This window comes from Anabrus simplex, chromosome 5, assembly GCF_040414725.1.
Source record: "Anabrus simplex isolate iqAnaSimp1 chromosome 5, ASM4041472v1, whole genome shotgun sequence".
Classification (NCBI taxonomy): Eukaryota; Metazoa; Arthropoda; class Insecta; order Orthoptera; family Tettigoniidae; genus Anabrus; species Anabrus simplex.
Window position 1 is genome coordinate 452728957 of NC_090269.1, and position 15214 is coordinate 452744170.

General features: G+C 41.0%; 1 protein-coding gene across 1 annotated transcript in view; it reads right to left on the bottom strand.

Moving 5' to 3' along the window:
• Nucleotides 1-2211: 2211 nt before the first annotated feature.
• Nucleotides 2212-15214, bottom strand: part of LOC136875112 (zinc finger protein 135) — an 86322-nt gene continuing 73319 nt past the window's right edge. The window contains exon 4 of the mRNA XM_067148844.2: nucleotides 2212-8072. Within this exon, the coding sequence (XP_067004945.2) occupies nucleotides 7019-8072 (1054 nt within the window). The 3' untranslated portion in view covers nucleotides 2212-7018. The remainder of the gene's footprint in view (nucleotides 8073-15214) is intronic.

Here is a 15214-nt window from a genome sequence, read left to right on the forward strand (position 1 = left end):
ACTGTTATGAAGAATGAATGGATGGACATGAACCCGAAAAAAACAAAAACAAACAAACAAAAACAGTGGATCCAACTCAGAAAAGGTCATAAATGATAGTATTACTGACCAAGAGACCACTTATAAAGCACAATCCTGAATCCAGGATGCTTGATGTCTAAAGGGGTCCAAAATCCAGGTCTAAGGCCATGTCACAAGTAAAGTAGAACCATGGTATTTGTCATGTTGGGGTACTAATCAAAAGTAGCGAAGACTCACGGTGCTCCACACAAGATGGTGCCACTCAAAGTATTGTACTTCGTACAGGTAACGCAGACCTATGGTGTTTCTCACACAGTGGCACCACTCATAGCCAACGCAAACCAATGAAGTTCCTCACCTAGGAATACTAGTCACGGCTACGGGTATTCCCGTGGTGTTCCTCACATAGTGGGTACTAATCACAGGCAACGCAGACCCACGGAGTCGCTCATATAGCAGTACAACTCACAGACCCGCGGTGTTGCTCACATGGGTACGACGCACGGGTACTGGAAACCCACAGGAGAACCCATTGTTTGCTGATACTAATCACAAACCTATTTCGTACCTAATATAGTGGTGCTACTCGCAAGTACAGGCAACCCATGGCGTTCTCCGCGAGATGGTACGAATCAAAAGTAGTTTCATGGTTCTAATTCAATCATCCCTTGGTCGCCCCGTTCAGTCGCCTCTCACGACAGGCAGGGGATACCGTGGGTGTATTATTCGTCTGCGTCCCCTACCCACAGGAGGTAAAGAAGGAGAAAAAAGAAGAAAGAAGGGATCCGTCACTTCGAAAAATGAAGTAACGATCGAAGAAAGGCAAGGGCCACGAAGGGCGTGAAAATGCAAGACTCCCTAGGCCTAGAATGCTTTAATACCGTCGGGGTCGGAAAAGAACAAGAGTTGACCAAGGGAGGTCGGATAGGATAGATGAATGTGAGGAGCCTTGCACAAGAGGAAGCAATGCAAAGACTCAGCTAAGGGCCCCGTGGTCGCCAATCGACACTCCCAAGTTGAGAGCCCCTTGAGCCCCTTTTAGTCGCCTCTACTACGGGTGTATTCTACATGTGCGTCCCCCAGCCGCAGGGGGTAAGAGTGAGTTTGGGCTCTGGAGTACAAATCTGTAAGGTCTGAATTCATAATGACAATTGTGTGTTCCATCAGCTCAGAGCCTGGGTAAGGTTAAGCTGGCATGTCAAAATCACGTCTTAACATTTAGAGGTCACCTCGCCTGTAAACAGCCAGTGTGAAATTATGTTAGTATTCCTGGTAGGTTAGGTTAGCAAGTCATAATGACGTCCCAAACTCATCTGGGCATCGATTGACCTATTCGGCTCCTCCAATGGGAGCCCGGAAAGCGCCTATGTGTGTTAAGGAGAGGAAGGGGGTTAGAAATACTGTGAGGTCCAAATGCTGTTAACTGTTACGGCGGTGCAATACGCTATCAGTTCCTGTCCGTTCTCTCTAGTTTTTATAGGCAGAGCGAAAGTAGTATGAGTGCACGGCAAATCTTATACTGCGTGTACGCGCGATAATTTGAGACTAGATTACCTAAGTGCGATTCTTAGCGTATGGAGATGACTGGGATGGTATATTTTTGTGTTCTCTTTTAGATTATCAGGATTACGACAACTAATAAAAGTAAAATGATCAGAATGTAAAATGTTATGATAGAGACTCATGTACAGGAAACCAATAAATTCATAATGAATAACTAAACATAGAAAGGACGCCGGCGAGCTTAAAATGGGAGCAGTTACGAGTTAAAGAATGTCTGAGTATTCCAATAACTTTTACACTGTAGTTCTGTGTATTTTTCCTTACTAGCATTTTGTTATGTGTAGTGCTGATTTTGCCTTGTTTTATTTTAGTGGTGCTTTACCACAGTTGCAACTCCATATTTGTGTGCTAAGAAGACCCGTGACAAAATATGCGATGTTCGTTTGTGTTAGAAATATTCATGAAAATCACGTAGTGCTGGAGGGAGCATCTGTTAGTAAGGACATCTGCAGTATACTAGTGCTTAAGGGACACTGGGTCTGAAATATCTAATTCCTGTAAAAATTAAGATATCACCTTAATATTTGGTTAGCTCAAGGTATGTACTATTATGAATATCTGCACTAAATTTGATCAGTGTAGCTTTAATAGTTTCATAGATATTATTTTCCAATTTTTATATGCAAATTATTCAAATATTCTAAATGTTAAGTGTATCAAAGCGATCCAGATAGCACATTTTTAAAGTAATGATCTAGTACCTTATTCTTATATAAATGAAACTGTTCATCATTTTTGAGATTGTATTATTTACTGTGGAGATAGTACTTGTTCGCCTGTTGAAGTTTATTTTTTTGTAAATGTATTGAAATTTTAAGTTTTGAAATTTTTTTACAGGCAAAGCAGAATTTCAATCATAAAAGTAATGCACATGTTTTATGGATAATGCACTAAGGAACATTCATGTGAATTTTCAAGGTAATAGCATCATATCTGTAATGTGTATGACATTTTATACATCTGAAAATGTGAAACTGAGAAAATAGCACTTTTCTAAAGTCATGCATATTTTTTAATATTGTCAGTTGATTTACTCATTAGAACTGTCCTGCAGCATAAGTCACACTCTCCGTTTTCCGTTTTTCAGCCTCTTTCTTCATTTTTGTGACCTTCGCGTTTCTTCGAGTTGATTTTCTCTTCTCAGAGAACGATCGCTGTATTTCATACTTTCTGCGAACATCAGCCTAAGGACTGACTTTTCTGTCACACGAGAGGCTAAAGTTCTTCAAGTGTATTGTTGCACTGCACCCCTTATTGAACTCTGCCACAGCACTGCATACACGAATTTCAAGTCTCTTTCTTGATACAAAATCTCCTTTGGACACTTTCACCAGATGCTAGAATGTAGACTTTCGTTCTGATTCTGCGTGGCACCACGGACACATCGGGATACACAGGCATAATCTTACACACTAATGGCTCAGAAAGTTCGACCGACATTTTGTCATGACTCTGAGGTACCACACCTTCTGCTATGCTTTTGTCATAGAACCACAATCAGCTAAGCCTTGGGGGCATTTCTTATGTTGGGGCTTACTGTTGTTGGATATGTAATAGTAGAGTGTTACATAGATAGCATTTATCATGTTTGCAACATTAAGTGTGATTTGTACAATATAATTCCTATAATAACTGGTAAGATCGGTAATTGTAGCATTAGTAAGACTATCTGAACGGCCACATAACTGCACACACTTCACTTTCCAAGTTTGTAGCATCTGTCTCAAACCTTTTCCCATTCTCTTAGCAACGTGGTTTACACACTCCTCCTTCGGTACTGTGTTGGTGTCGTACACCACATTTCAAAATTATGTGATGATAAACGCATAAATGCATGTGCAGAATAATGTTCGGTGAGGATCGAAAAGGGGCGTTTAAGTGGCTGTGCAGCAGGCATTTAAATGTCCCGCTGTGCCTTTAAAAATGGCGGAACGTGGAAAATTATATCGCTAATTTATCCGCAATGGTCAGGGGTAGAGCATTATGTGAAAATCGAAATTTTGGATAAAATATTCATAAACTCAGTCGCAGTGTCCCTTAAGTTGCTCCATTCTTGTTTACTTGATGGCGGAGAAATGTCCACTGGCGTTTTACTAATGAAACCGAGAGTTAGGCACTAAAAACCTCCTATGTCCAAATATTGCAAGTGGTGGAGTGTCGAAGAGACATCCTGAGTATAGAACTCTCTTTGTCATGTCATAAGGATATTTACCTGTTCCAGGTCTCATCATGAAGTATTGACTCTTTTGTCTCAGGGGGTGTTAATGACTCTTTGTCACTTGCAAGCATGTATATCATGTATCAAGGAAGGAATACTTATTTAAATAAGGAGCTTCTCTAATCTAACTATGTTTATTCAATCAGAAATAGAGAAACCTGATGGCGGGTGTGTTTACAAGGATGAACATAAACATTGGTCCGCGGTCAACAACCTTAACATAATGCTGTGGGTGGACGATTTCAGGATGTTATTAATATTCACCACAACAGAATTCCTGAAGGGCTATTTTTCAGAAAACCACCTTGAAAATAATAAAAGCCTAGAATTCAGCTCCTGTATATATCTGTTGGGTAAGCTTCACATTTCTAGAGCCATTATAAATAAGGAACTGTTCTCCAGACCTTCTTTCAAATTAAGTGTGTCAAATAGTTGACAATCAGCACAGGACAATTTAGCTGGGCCCTTAATTGAATCTGAGTGACCTCCAATTAACATCACTGACCTATCATTATCATCCAATATAATTCACATGTCTGATGAGCAAAGTTAATTGAATGTGGCTGCTGCCCAATGAGACCCCACAAAGCAAGAGGACTTCAAGTGCCAATGAATTAAACACTATGTGTTCACAGGAAAGGAGTGTTATTTACATTAAAGGAATGAAGTTAAAATACAGTCAACAATTATAACTCCACGTTAACTTCAAGTTGAATACTTGTAACTGAACACACGCAGGTCGATTCTAACAAAATGAGAAAATTCTGAATATCTATTCAGAATAATATCTGATGGGTAAAGAAACACGATCCAGGATTCACTATGTGATTTTCAAAGTACTGGCGTACTCCCTACTACAGTTAATTAAACATAATCTTTGCTGTTGTATATATTTTGTTAGGTGACGTCAGTTGTTGGAAAAAATCCATGAAAACCTGTGAACAGAAATCCTGTGTACTATAAGTTAAGTATGCTATCATTGGGTTATTACGTTAAATGAAGCTCTAAAATAAAATATAGAAGTAAACTCGGTACATGGGAGACCCTTATATATTAACGATCACGTAGTCAACTATATCTGCTTACATCGTCCTTCTAAAATGTGAACACAAAATGTTAGAACTACTGCATGTACAACGCGACCTTAAATCATAGGTATCCCGTGGACTAATAGTAGAGCACTACTTCATCATAAGGAATTCCATGTGTTACCCACTCCCTGTGTCGAATTTGGATCCTCACGTCTCATCAAGGACGAGTGGGTGACCTACTTTATTTCACTGGTCCAATCATGGCCGAGCAATCCCAAGAATCCATTCTATGCAGTTCAACCACCATCCAACTTTTCCACTCCAGGAAACACAATCGACAATCCTTAACGCCTAGATACAATTCGAACATAGATCCTAAATATCTAAAGATATCCAACAACTGACACTAAAATCTATATTAAGTGCTCAGTGTTAATACGAACTAACACTTTGTCATGGAAATATTGAAACTGGAATATTAAGTCAAATGTTCGGAAAAGTTCTCGAGAATCCACTCTATCATTTGCCTATGAAATAGAAATCAACACTCGCGCTCCCTGTCACCCATGTGAATGGACAACACGGTGCTGCGTTCGAACGATTTTCCACAAATCATACACCAATGAAGCTTTCCGCCGGTATGAGTTCACATGGGCATTGCTGAATTCCACGAAGCACTGGATATCTAAAACCATTACTCAGCGTCGAGGTTGTTTCGACAGCGTGCTATTCCTAGGTGAAGGACTTGCAGCAGACACCACACCAGTATGGCTTCCCTTCTGTACGGATCAACACGAGAACCGACTATACGTTTTTCCTAGAGCTCGGCAACTCCAACTGAGATCCCGCAAGGAATGCGAACTTGGAATAAATCCCGCCTACCCTTGTCCCAAGCCATGCACGAACAATAGTGTACAAGGGTGAGTCTACTCACGAGCCAATAGAAGTGAACATTGCCCAATGTTGCCGATTAGCGACTGCAATTCAGTGCTCCCCTAGCTCTCAAGGGAGACGCTTTCGTTAAGTCAGCATTGAAGTGCTCTAGCTCCGTGCTTTGTCTATCAATGCGCACGGCTTGGCAACATCGAGCGTGAACCAGGCCTAAACAAGCAGTGCCGCCGGATTTTGCTGCACTGTACTGAGTGAGAGATTCTCCCTGAGGTCTTTCTTGGAATGTGATATTTGCCTTATCTGAAGTATAAATAAGTTCTTATATCCGTGTGTTAAATTATGGCAAGTACTAAAAACAAAGTTGTTCATAGCGTAGGAAGGGAAATAGTACGCAATGTAATTGCTTTCTGTGATTTAGTAAACTCTACACAATGCTTTGTCAGGCAACTAAACGAGCTTCAGCGGCAACAGGAAAATCCGAGACATTTATTAAGAAAATCAGAAGGGAGGTGAGAGCGGCAGAGCATAATGACAGGAAATTATCCACCCTAGGTTAAAACAGAAAAGTAGATAAGAAAATAATATTGGATGATATGAATAAGTGCGTTATCAGGCGGAAGGTTCAAGAGTATTACGATATGAAAAAGGAAATACCAACATTAAGGAAATTACGATCTACGCTCCGTAATGACATGGAATACAAGGGAAGTCGCGAACATCTAAGGCAAGTTTTGCATTCATTAAGTACAGTAAGTTGTTCTCGTCGTCGTGTTAAACAGCTGACTATGGCTGTTGTGCTTCGCTACGGCAACAGCGTGTCCACACTCTTCTCTCTCATACCCACCATCCTCCCACTGACGAAACTAGCGCTTACATCGCTGCCATTCCAGGGTCTTACTTCAACTTGTCGTGCTATAGTGAACGATTTGCACAAATATTATGGCAGAATAGCTTTTCCCTCAGTGCAACCGTATGTGGCTTGAATTTTTTCATGTTACAGGAATGCAAAAGTTACTGCAGCGGTACGGCTACTCGCCTGTTTGAATACGCAAGTGTATGGTTAGAAAGACTTTCGGGATAAAGTACTTGCACATGTGTTGCTCGCCTGAATGCGTCCGTTAGTATACAGTTAAAGTTGATTTGTGGCTAATGGATTTGCCACAGGTATTGCAGCAATACGGCTCCTGTCCTGTTTGCGTCTATAGGTAGACAGTGAAACGCCAAGAACCTCAGACCATTTTCTAGGTTACTGAGCAACATATATTTAACCGTTATTGAGTCACCATGTGCACCTTCAGATTGGATTTGCTGCTAAAAGACTTCCGGCAGATATGGCAAGGGAAGGTTTCACGACTGCATGTGTCAGCATATGTTTCTTTCGATTACCATTCTTGTTAAAGGACTTGCCACAGACATTGCAATAATATGGCTTCTCGCCCGTATGCGTACGCATGTGTTCAATGAGGTAGTTTTTACATCTACAGGCTCTGCCGCATATATTACACGTGTAAGGCTTGTCGCCTGTATGGATACTTATGTGTGTTCTTAAACTGCCTTTCTGACTAAAGGCTCTGCCGCATGTTTTGCATTTGTAGGGCCTCTCCCCTGTATGGGTTCGTAGATGTCGGATTAAGGTGACTTTCTGACTAAAGGCCTCACTGCAAGAGGTGCAGGAGTAAGGCCTGGCGCCTGTATGCGTCCGCATGTGTTTCGAGAGATTGGCTTTATGGGAAGAAGCCTTGCCACAGATATTACAGAAATAAGCCTTAAAGCCTGTATGTCCCCGCACGTGTTGCTTTAGACTGCCATTCTTACTAAAAGACATGCCGCAGATGTTGCAACAGTATGGCTTCTCACCCGTATGGGTGCGCATGTGTTCAGCGAGATTAGTTTTAAGGCTACAGGCCTTACCACAGATGTTACAGGAGTACGGCTTCTCACCTGTATGCATCCGCATGTGTGATTTTACAGTACCCACCTGGCTGAAGGATTTGCCGCAGACCTTACAGGTGTGGGGCTTCTCACCTGTATGCGTGCGAACATGGTTTGTCAAATGCCACGAACTTCTGAACATTTTCTCGCATACTGAGCACCGGAACCTCTCATCTCGCTTGTGCAACCTCATGTGCATCTTCAGCCTACTCCTATTCGTGAAGCATTTCCGGCAAATATTGCACACGTATGACGCCTGCTCCATGTGGATTCTGACGTGCGCAGACAGGCTGCTCCCGCTACTAAACACCTTTTCGCAGTGATCGCAGCTGAAGGGATGATCCTCTTTGTGTGTCTTGAGATGTCGTCTGCTATCCGGAAGTGGATGATCTGCATAGCTCACCTCTGGGCTCGATCTACATTGACAAATTAAAACCATGTGAACAATAGTATCAGCCATGTCTCACTCAGAGGTATTGTTACTTAACATTTCACTCACTGATGTCCCATGCATACAGCTCGTTAGTAATGAATATCACATTCCTGAGATTGAACATCATCTGAAGTCAAATTCAGTGTGTGGTATTAAATTTCAAAAGCTATCACATCTTACGGGGGTGCGTACGTCTTTTCTCTCAAATGCCCAACGTCACGATATCACGCGCAATAATCTTCTGATAATTCCGGATTGCACGAACTCATAGCCTACCTCATTTAAGGGGACCCGGAATGTCCTATCCCACAATGCTGCAATAACAATGCTTGATGTAACAAAATTCAAAGATTTCCCATGGCAGACGTTTGCAATTTCTACGTGCTTGACTAGATATTGAAGCGTACATCAGTGAAATTGTGCCTCCAGCTTAATTAATATGTGTTTTCAAGTGTAAAAAAGTACATTTAGCATAACTCAGCCTTCATTAATGTTACTATACAGCCTGTGACAAAGTTCGGTGAATGAAGTCAGAACGGTCGATCCGGCAACACTGGTGACACGCAACGGTACACCTGCGTAGCAGCAGGTTTTGACCACCCGCTCCCAAAGTTGTTCAGTTGAGCATCGTGTGTGTGCCGTGTAAGACCTGTTTGACACAGTGCGTGTTTACTGCGTTGTTTCTGAACTGCGAACAGGAACATGAACGACCAAAATATCAATGTACAGTTTTGTTTTAAGCTTGACCAAAGACCGAAAGAAACGCATGCGATGCTGGTACTATTTATGAAGATCAAGCACTGTCCTTGAATTGTGTGTACGAGTGGTTCGCCCGATTTCGAGAAGGCCGGAAAAGTGTCTCTGACAACCCGTGTAGCGAAAGACCGGCGACCGCCGTCAGTGACGAAAACACTGAGAAGGTGAGGACATTAATCACGAACGATTGGCGATTGACTGTGAGCATGATAGCGGATGAACTGCAGATTAAGCATGAATCCGTGTGACAAATCGTTACCCAGAAGTTAGAAACCTTCTTGCAAAGTTTCCAGGACATATATCGACAATCTCAGCACTGTATAGTTATGGGAGGGGACTACTTCGAAGGACAGTAAGGTCACTGTTGTGCATTGTTCAACTATATTGATAGTACAGGACTATTCACCGAACTTTGTCACAGGTTGTGTATTTAGAGAGTATACATACATCACATGAACAAACAAATTGTGAATGTGTGAAGCTCCTACATGTTGTAGAAGCTTAGAAGGATACGTACATTATGCAATTCAAAAAGTAAATTTACGAGAAAACAGCGTTCAAATGTAGAATGTTAAAATAAGCTTGCCCCACAACTTGGGTCATATTCTTCCTCTTCACATTTGCCCAGAAGTTTTCTTTTGGCAGCTCCACGCCTCGTTCTGTCTTCTTTAGATAATTCCTGGAACTTTCCATTAGCTTTCAGAGTATTTCCTTGTCGCGTCATAGCAATTTATCAACAGTTCGAGTCCCTCACATAATCCGAGGTTTTTAAAACGTTCAATCTTGTTAATGAATGTTGATACTGCATCAAATACTACAAACAGTAGGGTATAAATACTCACAAGAACTGTCTTGGGAATCCGACTCAGATGACATTGTTTACATTCATATTTGGATTTTGCCCGGCCGTGCAGACATTTTTTCAGCTGATGAGGGTGTGCCAAGTCCCTAAAGACCGGCTTTAGTATTTCCATCACAGCAAGAGCTAGACTGTTCTGACGGCAATACTCTTTCACATTTATCAAGCTACTATTATACTTTCACCAGCTTTCAGGACCTAGCGGACACAATCCATGGTTGGGCTCTTCATTTGAGGACAGTGTGTGAGAATACAGAGCCCATACTGCCCTCTTCAAAGCCTTAAAACTTTCCTAGTTTTGCCTGCTAGCTAGGCCATAGCAGTTTTAAAGGGGGTCTATAGCCGAGTCAGTTAGTCTCTTTTTCCCACTGACCGGCTTGCCATCTGACAAATTTTGTCATCTCAAACTTGCCATCAATGGCATCAGTCGTGATCCCATTCTTTGTGCACATGGCCCACACATTCCTGCTTAATTTTTACGGCATCTCCGTACGGATTGAGAGAATTCACGTCACTATATCCTTGCTATCGCCATTACCTTAATAATGTATAAATCGAAAATTATGTCATTGGAGGGAACGCTGAAAATGTTTTCTCACTCCCCCTGTCTCTATCGCCCAAGTTGAACCCTCAGTATTAACAGCACAATCTTCTTGATGCGCATCTTTCATTCACAGTGGATGGTACTTGGATATTATGTACACATTTATTACTTTTCCAGTGTCAATACTGTGCCCGTTCACTGTCCTAAATTGATAATTTATTGGGACTAAAATGGACGCAATTGCCACGACATGAGTAAATGGCATGCAAACTCAAAAATCGATGTCAATAAAATATAATGCAAGACGTGATCGAGGCGGCAGTGTATAAGACAAAGTAAAGCCTGGAATTGTTACAACACTGCTATTATAAAAAACTGCAAACCGAGGCAACGATCGTATTGAAATAGACATAAATCGCGAGCGCCAGATCAAGACTTGAAGAGAATCTTAAGGAAATTTAAGATTTGCTTCAAATACTTTACCTAAGAACGCCGAAAATAAATACCGAAAATAAAGCGGCAAGTCCATAAGGAAGATAGCCAGAAAAGCTTACGCCACTACTTCTAATTGGCAAGGGATTACCATTGATAGTGTACCAGGAAGGCATAGGCCCTGGCACATACGAGTTATAAATGTTATTTATGAGCGTACAGTTAAGTTCCGATGCATGATCAGCTGTGTAAGAGAATGTTCTCGTTCTCACTGGCTGCGTGAGGAAGAGCGCAAGTCGAGCAAGATCAAGTGACGTCACCACTACCTATAGCTTTCCTCCCCTTGAGAATTCTCTCGAAAATTATTTTATGAACTTTTTAACGCCTGGATCAATCAACGTGAGACCAACGATAAATTGTAGACAATATTCTGGAAGTGAAACCCTGCAAATTTGAGATGAATCCGTCCAGTGGTTTCCGAGATATAATAAGTCAAAGTTTGGAAAGAATTATCACCCCTTCATCACTTGATTCCGAGCGCTGCTCGCAGACAGGTATAAATAGGTCAGTGAACCAAGGTTATAGCCAGTGTGCCGTAAGTGTGTTCTGCATTTATGAAGGACAGTATGCTCCGTCACGATTCGCAAGGAGTTAGTAGCAGTCACACTCGAATGCTTTGAAAATAGTGCGAAGACGTCGTAAGTAAAGTTTCTGCCGCGCCGCGACGAAGGAGATATTATAAAAGTTTCTCTGACTAAATCGTCGTTATATAAAGTGTGTAAAGTTGTGAACTGAAGTGTCAAGTATTTCACTTATCAGTATACGACATTCCGAAGTTAAGCAACATTGGGCGTGGTCAGGAGTTGGATGGGTTGCCACGCGCTGTTGGTGGGGGGTAAGGGAACTTGCCACACTACCGCACGTAAACTCCGGCTCAGGAACACCTCTGCGGAGTGCTTATGGACTGTTATTATTATTCTACGGTCGAACCATAGACATAATTGATGCCTGTTATGAATGACAGCGTTAAATCTTAATTCCATAAACCGTGTGTATATAAAAAAACTGTGTTTTCCGTAGTGAAAACGACTGTAAGTCCTTAATCCATTAAACTGACTTACAAATCATACGGTAGTATGGCCTGTGAATTCATTGATTAAATTCAGCCAAATCGATCTCCTCTCGACAATTCGATTCAGTATCTCTTCATTTGTGATTCGATCTATCCATCTCACTTTTAGCATTATTCCGTAACACCACATTTCAAAAGCTTCTATTCTCTTTCCTTCTGAGGTAGTTATCGTCCATGTTTCACTTCCATACAATACCACGCTCCACACGAAAGTCTTCAAATACATATTTCGAATTCCTATATCAATGTTTGAAGTGAGCAAATTTCTTTTCTTAAGAAAGCTCTTCCTGGCTTGTGCTAGTCTGCATTTTATGTCCTCCTTACTTCTGCCATCGTTAGTTATTTTACTACCCAAGTAACAATATTCATCTCCTAATTTAATATTTCTTGCATCACCTGCCTTCGTTCAACTGCACTCCATTACTTTTGTTTTGGACTTATTTATTTTCATCTTGTACTCCTTACCCAAGACTTCGTCCATACCATTCAGCAGCTTCTCGAGATCTTCTGCAGTCTCAGATAAAATAACAATATCATCGGCAAATCTCAAGGTTTTGATTTCCTCTCCTTGGATTGTGATTCCCTTTCCAAATTTTTCTTTGATTTCCTTTACTGCCTGTTCTATTGAAACATTGAAAAGGAGGGGGGACAAACTGCAGCCTTGCCTCACTCATTTCCGGATTGCCACATCTCTTTCAAAGCCCTCAATTCTTATCTCTGCAGACTGATTTTTATACAGATATTAGATGATTCTTCGTTTTCGGTATCTGATCCCAATCACCTTCAGAATCTTAAATAGCTTGGTCCAATCAACATTATCAAATGCCTTTTCTGGATCTACGAATGCCATGTACGTGGGCTTGTCCTTCTTGATTCGATCCTCTAAGATCAGACGTAAAGTCAGGATTGCTTCACGTGTTCCTACGTTTCTTCTGAAGCCAAACTGATCTTCTCCCAACTCAGCTTCAACTTGTTTCTCCATTCTTCTGTAAATAATACGTGTTAAAATTTTGCAGGCATGAGATACTAAACTAATGGTGCGGTAGTTTTCACACCTGTCAGCACCGGCTTTCTTGGGAATAGGTATAACAACATTCGGCCGAAAATCGGATGGGACTTCTCCTAAATGAAATAACCTTGCCATGCTGGTTTCTCCTAAGGCAGTCAGTAATTCAGAGGGAATGTCATCAATTCCAGGTGCCTTGTTCCTATTTAGGTCACTCACTGCTCTGTCAAACTCTGGCCTCAAAATTCGGTCTCCCATTTCATCAGCATCAACAGCCTCTTCATGTTCCAGAACCAAATTATCTACATCTTTACCTTGATACAACTGTTGGATATGCTCCTGCCATCTTTCTGCTTTGTCTTCCTTCTCTAGAAGTCCCTTTCCATCTGAGCTCTTAATATTCATACACCTAGATTTCCTTTCTCCAAATGTTTCCTTGATTTTCCTGTATGCAGCTTCTATCTTTCCTAGGACCATACAACCTTCGACATCCTTGCACTTCTCCTTCAGCCAGTCTTCCATTAGCTACCTTGCTCTTTCTATCCACTTCATTCTTTAATCGCCTGCATTCTTTTCTGCCCTCTTCATTTCTAGCGTTCTTGTATTTTCGTCGTTCATCAATCAGGTCTAGTATCTAATGAGTTACTCACTGATTCTTAGTTGATCTTTTCTTCTTTCCTAACATTTCTTCGGCAGTCCTGCTGACTTCATTTTTCATGACTATCCATTCTTCCTCTATTGTATTTCCTTCAGCCTTTTCATTTACTCCTTGTGCAACATGTTCCTTGAAACAATTCCTCAATATATTTCCTTTCAACTTGTCTAGATCCCATCTTTTTGCATTCTTTCCTTTCTTCAATTTCTTCAACTTCAAATGGCATTTCATGACCAACATGCTGTGGTCAGAGTCCACGTCTGCTCCTGGGAAAGTTTTGCAATCCAACACCTGGTTTCTGAATCTCTACCTAATCATAATGAAGTCTATTTGATACCTTCCAGTGTCTCCAGGTCTCGCCCCGTATAAAGCCGTCGTTTGTGGTGCTGGAACCAAGTATTGGCAAGGACTAAATTATGATGAGTGCAGATTTCAACCAGCCGACTTCCTCTTTCGTTCCTTTGTCCTGATCCGAATTCTCCTACTGTATTACCTTCTCTTCCTCGGCTTACCACTGCATTCCAGTCTCCCATCACAATTAGATTCTCGTCACCTTTTACATATTGTATTAAATCTTCTATCTCTTCATACATTCTTTTGATTTCCTGATCATCCGCTGAGCTAGTAGGCATACAGACCTGCACTATTGTGGTGGGCATTGGTTTGGTGTCTATCTTGACAACAATAATTCTTTCACAATGCTGGTCGTAGTAGCTTACCTGCTGCCTTATTTTCTTATTCAATATTAAACCAACTCCTGCATTTCCTCTGTTTGATTTTGTGTTGATAATTCGGTAGTCGCCTGACCAAAAATCCTGTTCTTCCTGCCAGCGCACTTCACTTATACCAACTACATCTAACTTTAGTCTATCCATCTCCCTTTTTAGATTCTCCAATCTACCAGAATGATACAAACTTCTAACATTCCACACTCCGACTCACAGGATGTCACTATCCATCTTCCTAATGAGCGCCCCCTCTCGTGTAGTCCCCACCCGGAGATCCGAATGGGGGACTAGTTTACCTCCGGAACATTTTACCGGAGAGGAAGCCATCATCAGTAGCTCATTCATACAGAGAGAGCTGCATGTCCTCGAGAGTTAGTTGCGGCTGTAGTTTCCCGTTGCTTTCAGCCTGTAGCAATATCAACACAGCTAAGCCATGTTGAGTATTATTACAAGGCCATATCAGTCAATCATCTAGTCTGCCGCCCTTGCAACTCCCGAAAGGCTGCTACCCCCCATTATGTAGGTTATATATAGAGTTTAGGCAACTGTAAATCATCAATATGTCTCACTGTAAGTAAAGTTAGTAGGATATAAAAAATAACCCAGATCTCTACCATAATGGTGATTATTTGATAAACAAGTACACGGCACATATTTTAATCATAAGCACAAGTATGACAAGTTTTTCACATATAACTGCACAAAGTAATGGTTGTTAGAGTCTGTTTTTATAAATAATGAAAAATGAAACAACGATATGATATCGATTTACATGGGTAGAGTTTTTCAGAATGATGCCAATTTCCTATTTTCTATTGTACATAATTATTTATATTTTAAAATAATCAAAGATCTGTGATGGAATGATACAAGATATTTAATCAGTTTTAAATGAAGATAGTCTTTTTTTCAAGGATATTTCATTCTTTTCTTCTAATTTCTAGATTTCTTAATAAATGGAATGGACGAAAACGTTATTGGTATTTATATTCATATGTTAGTCACACAGTCAT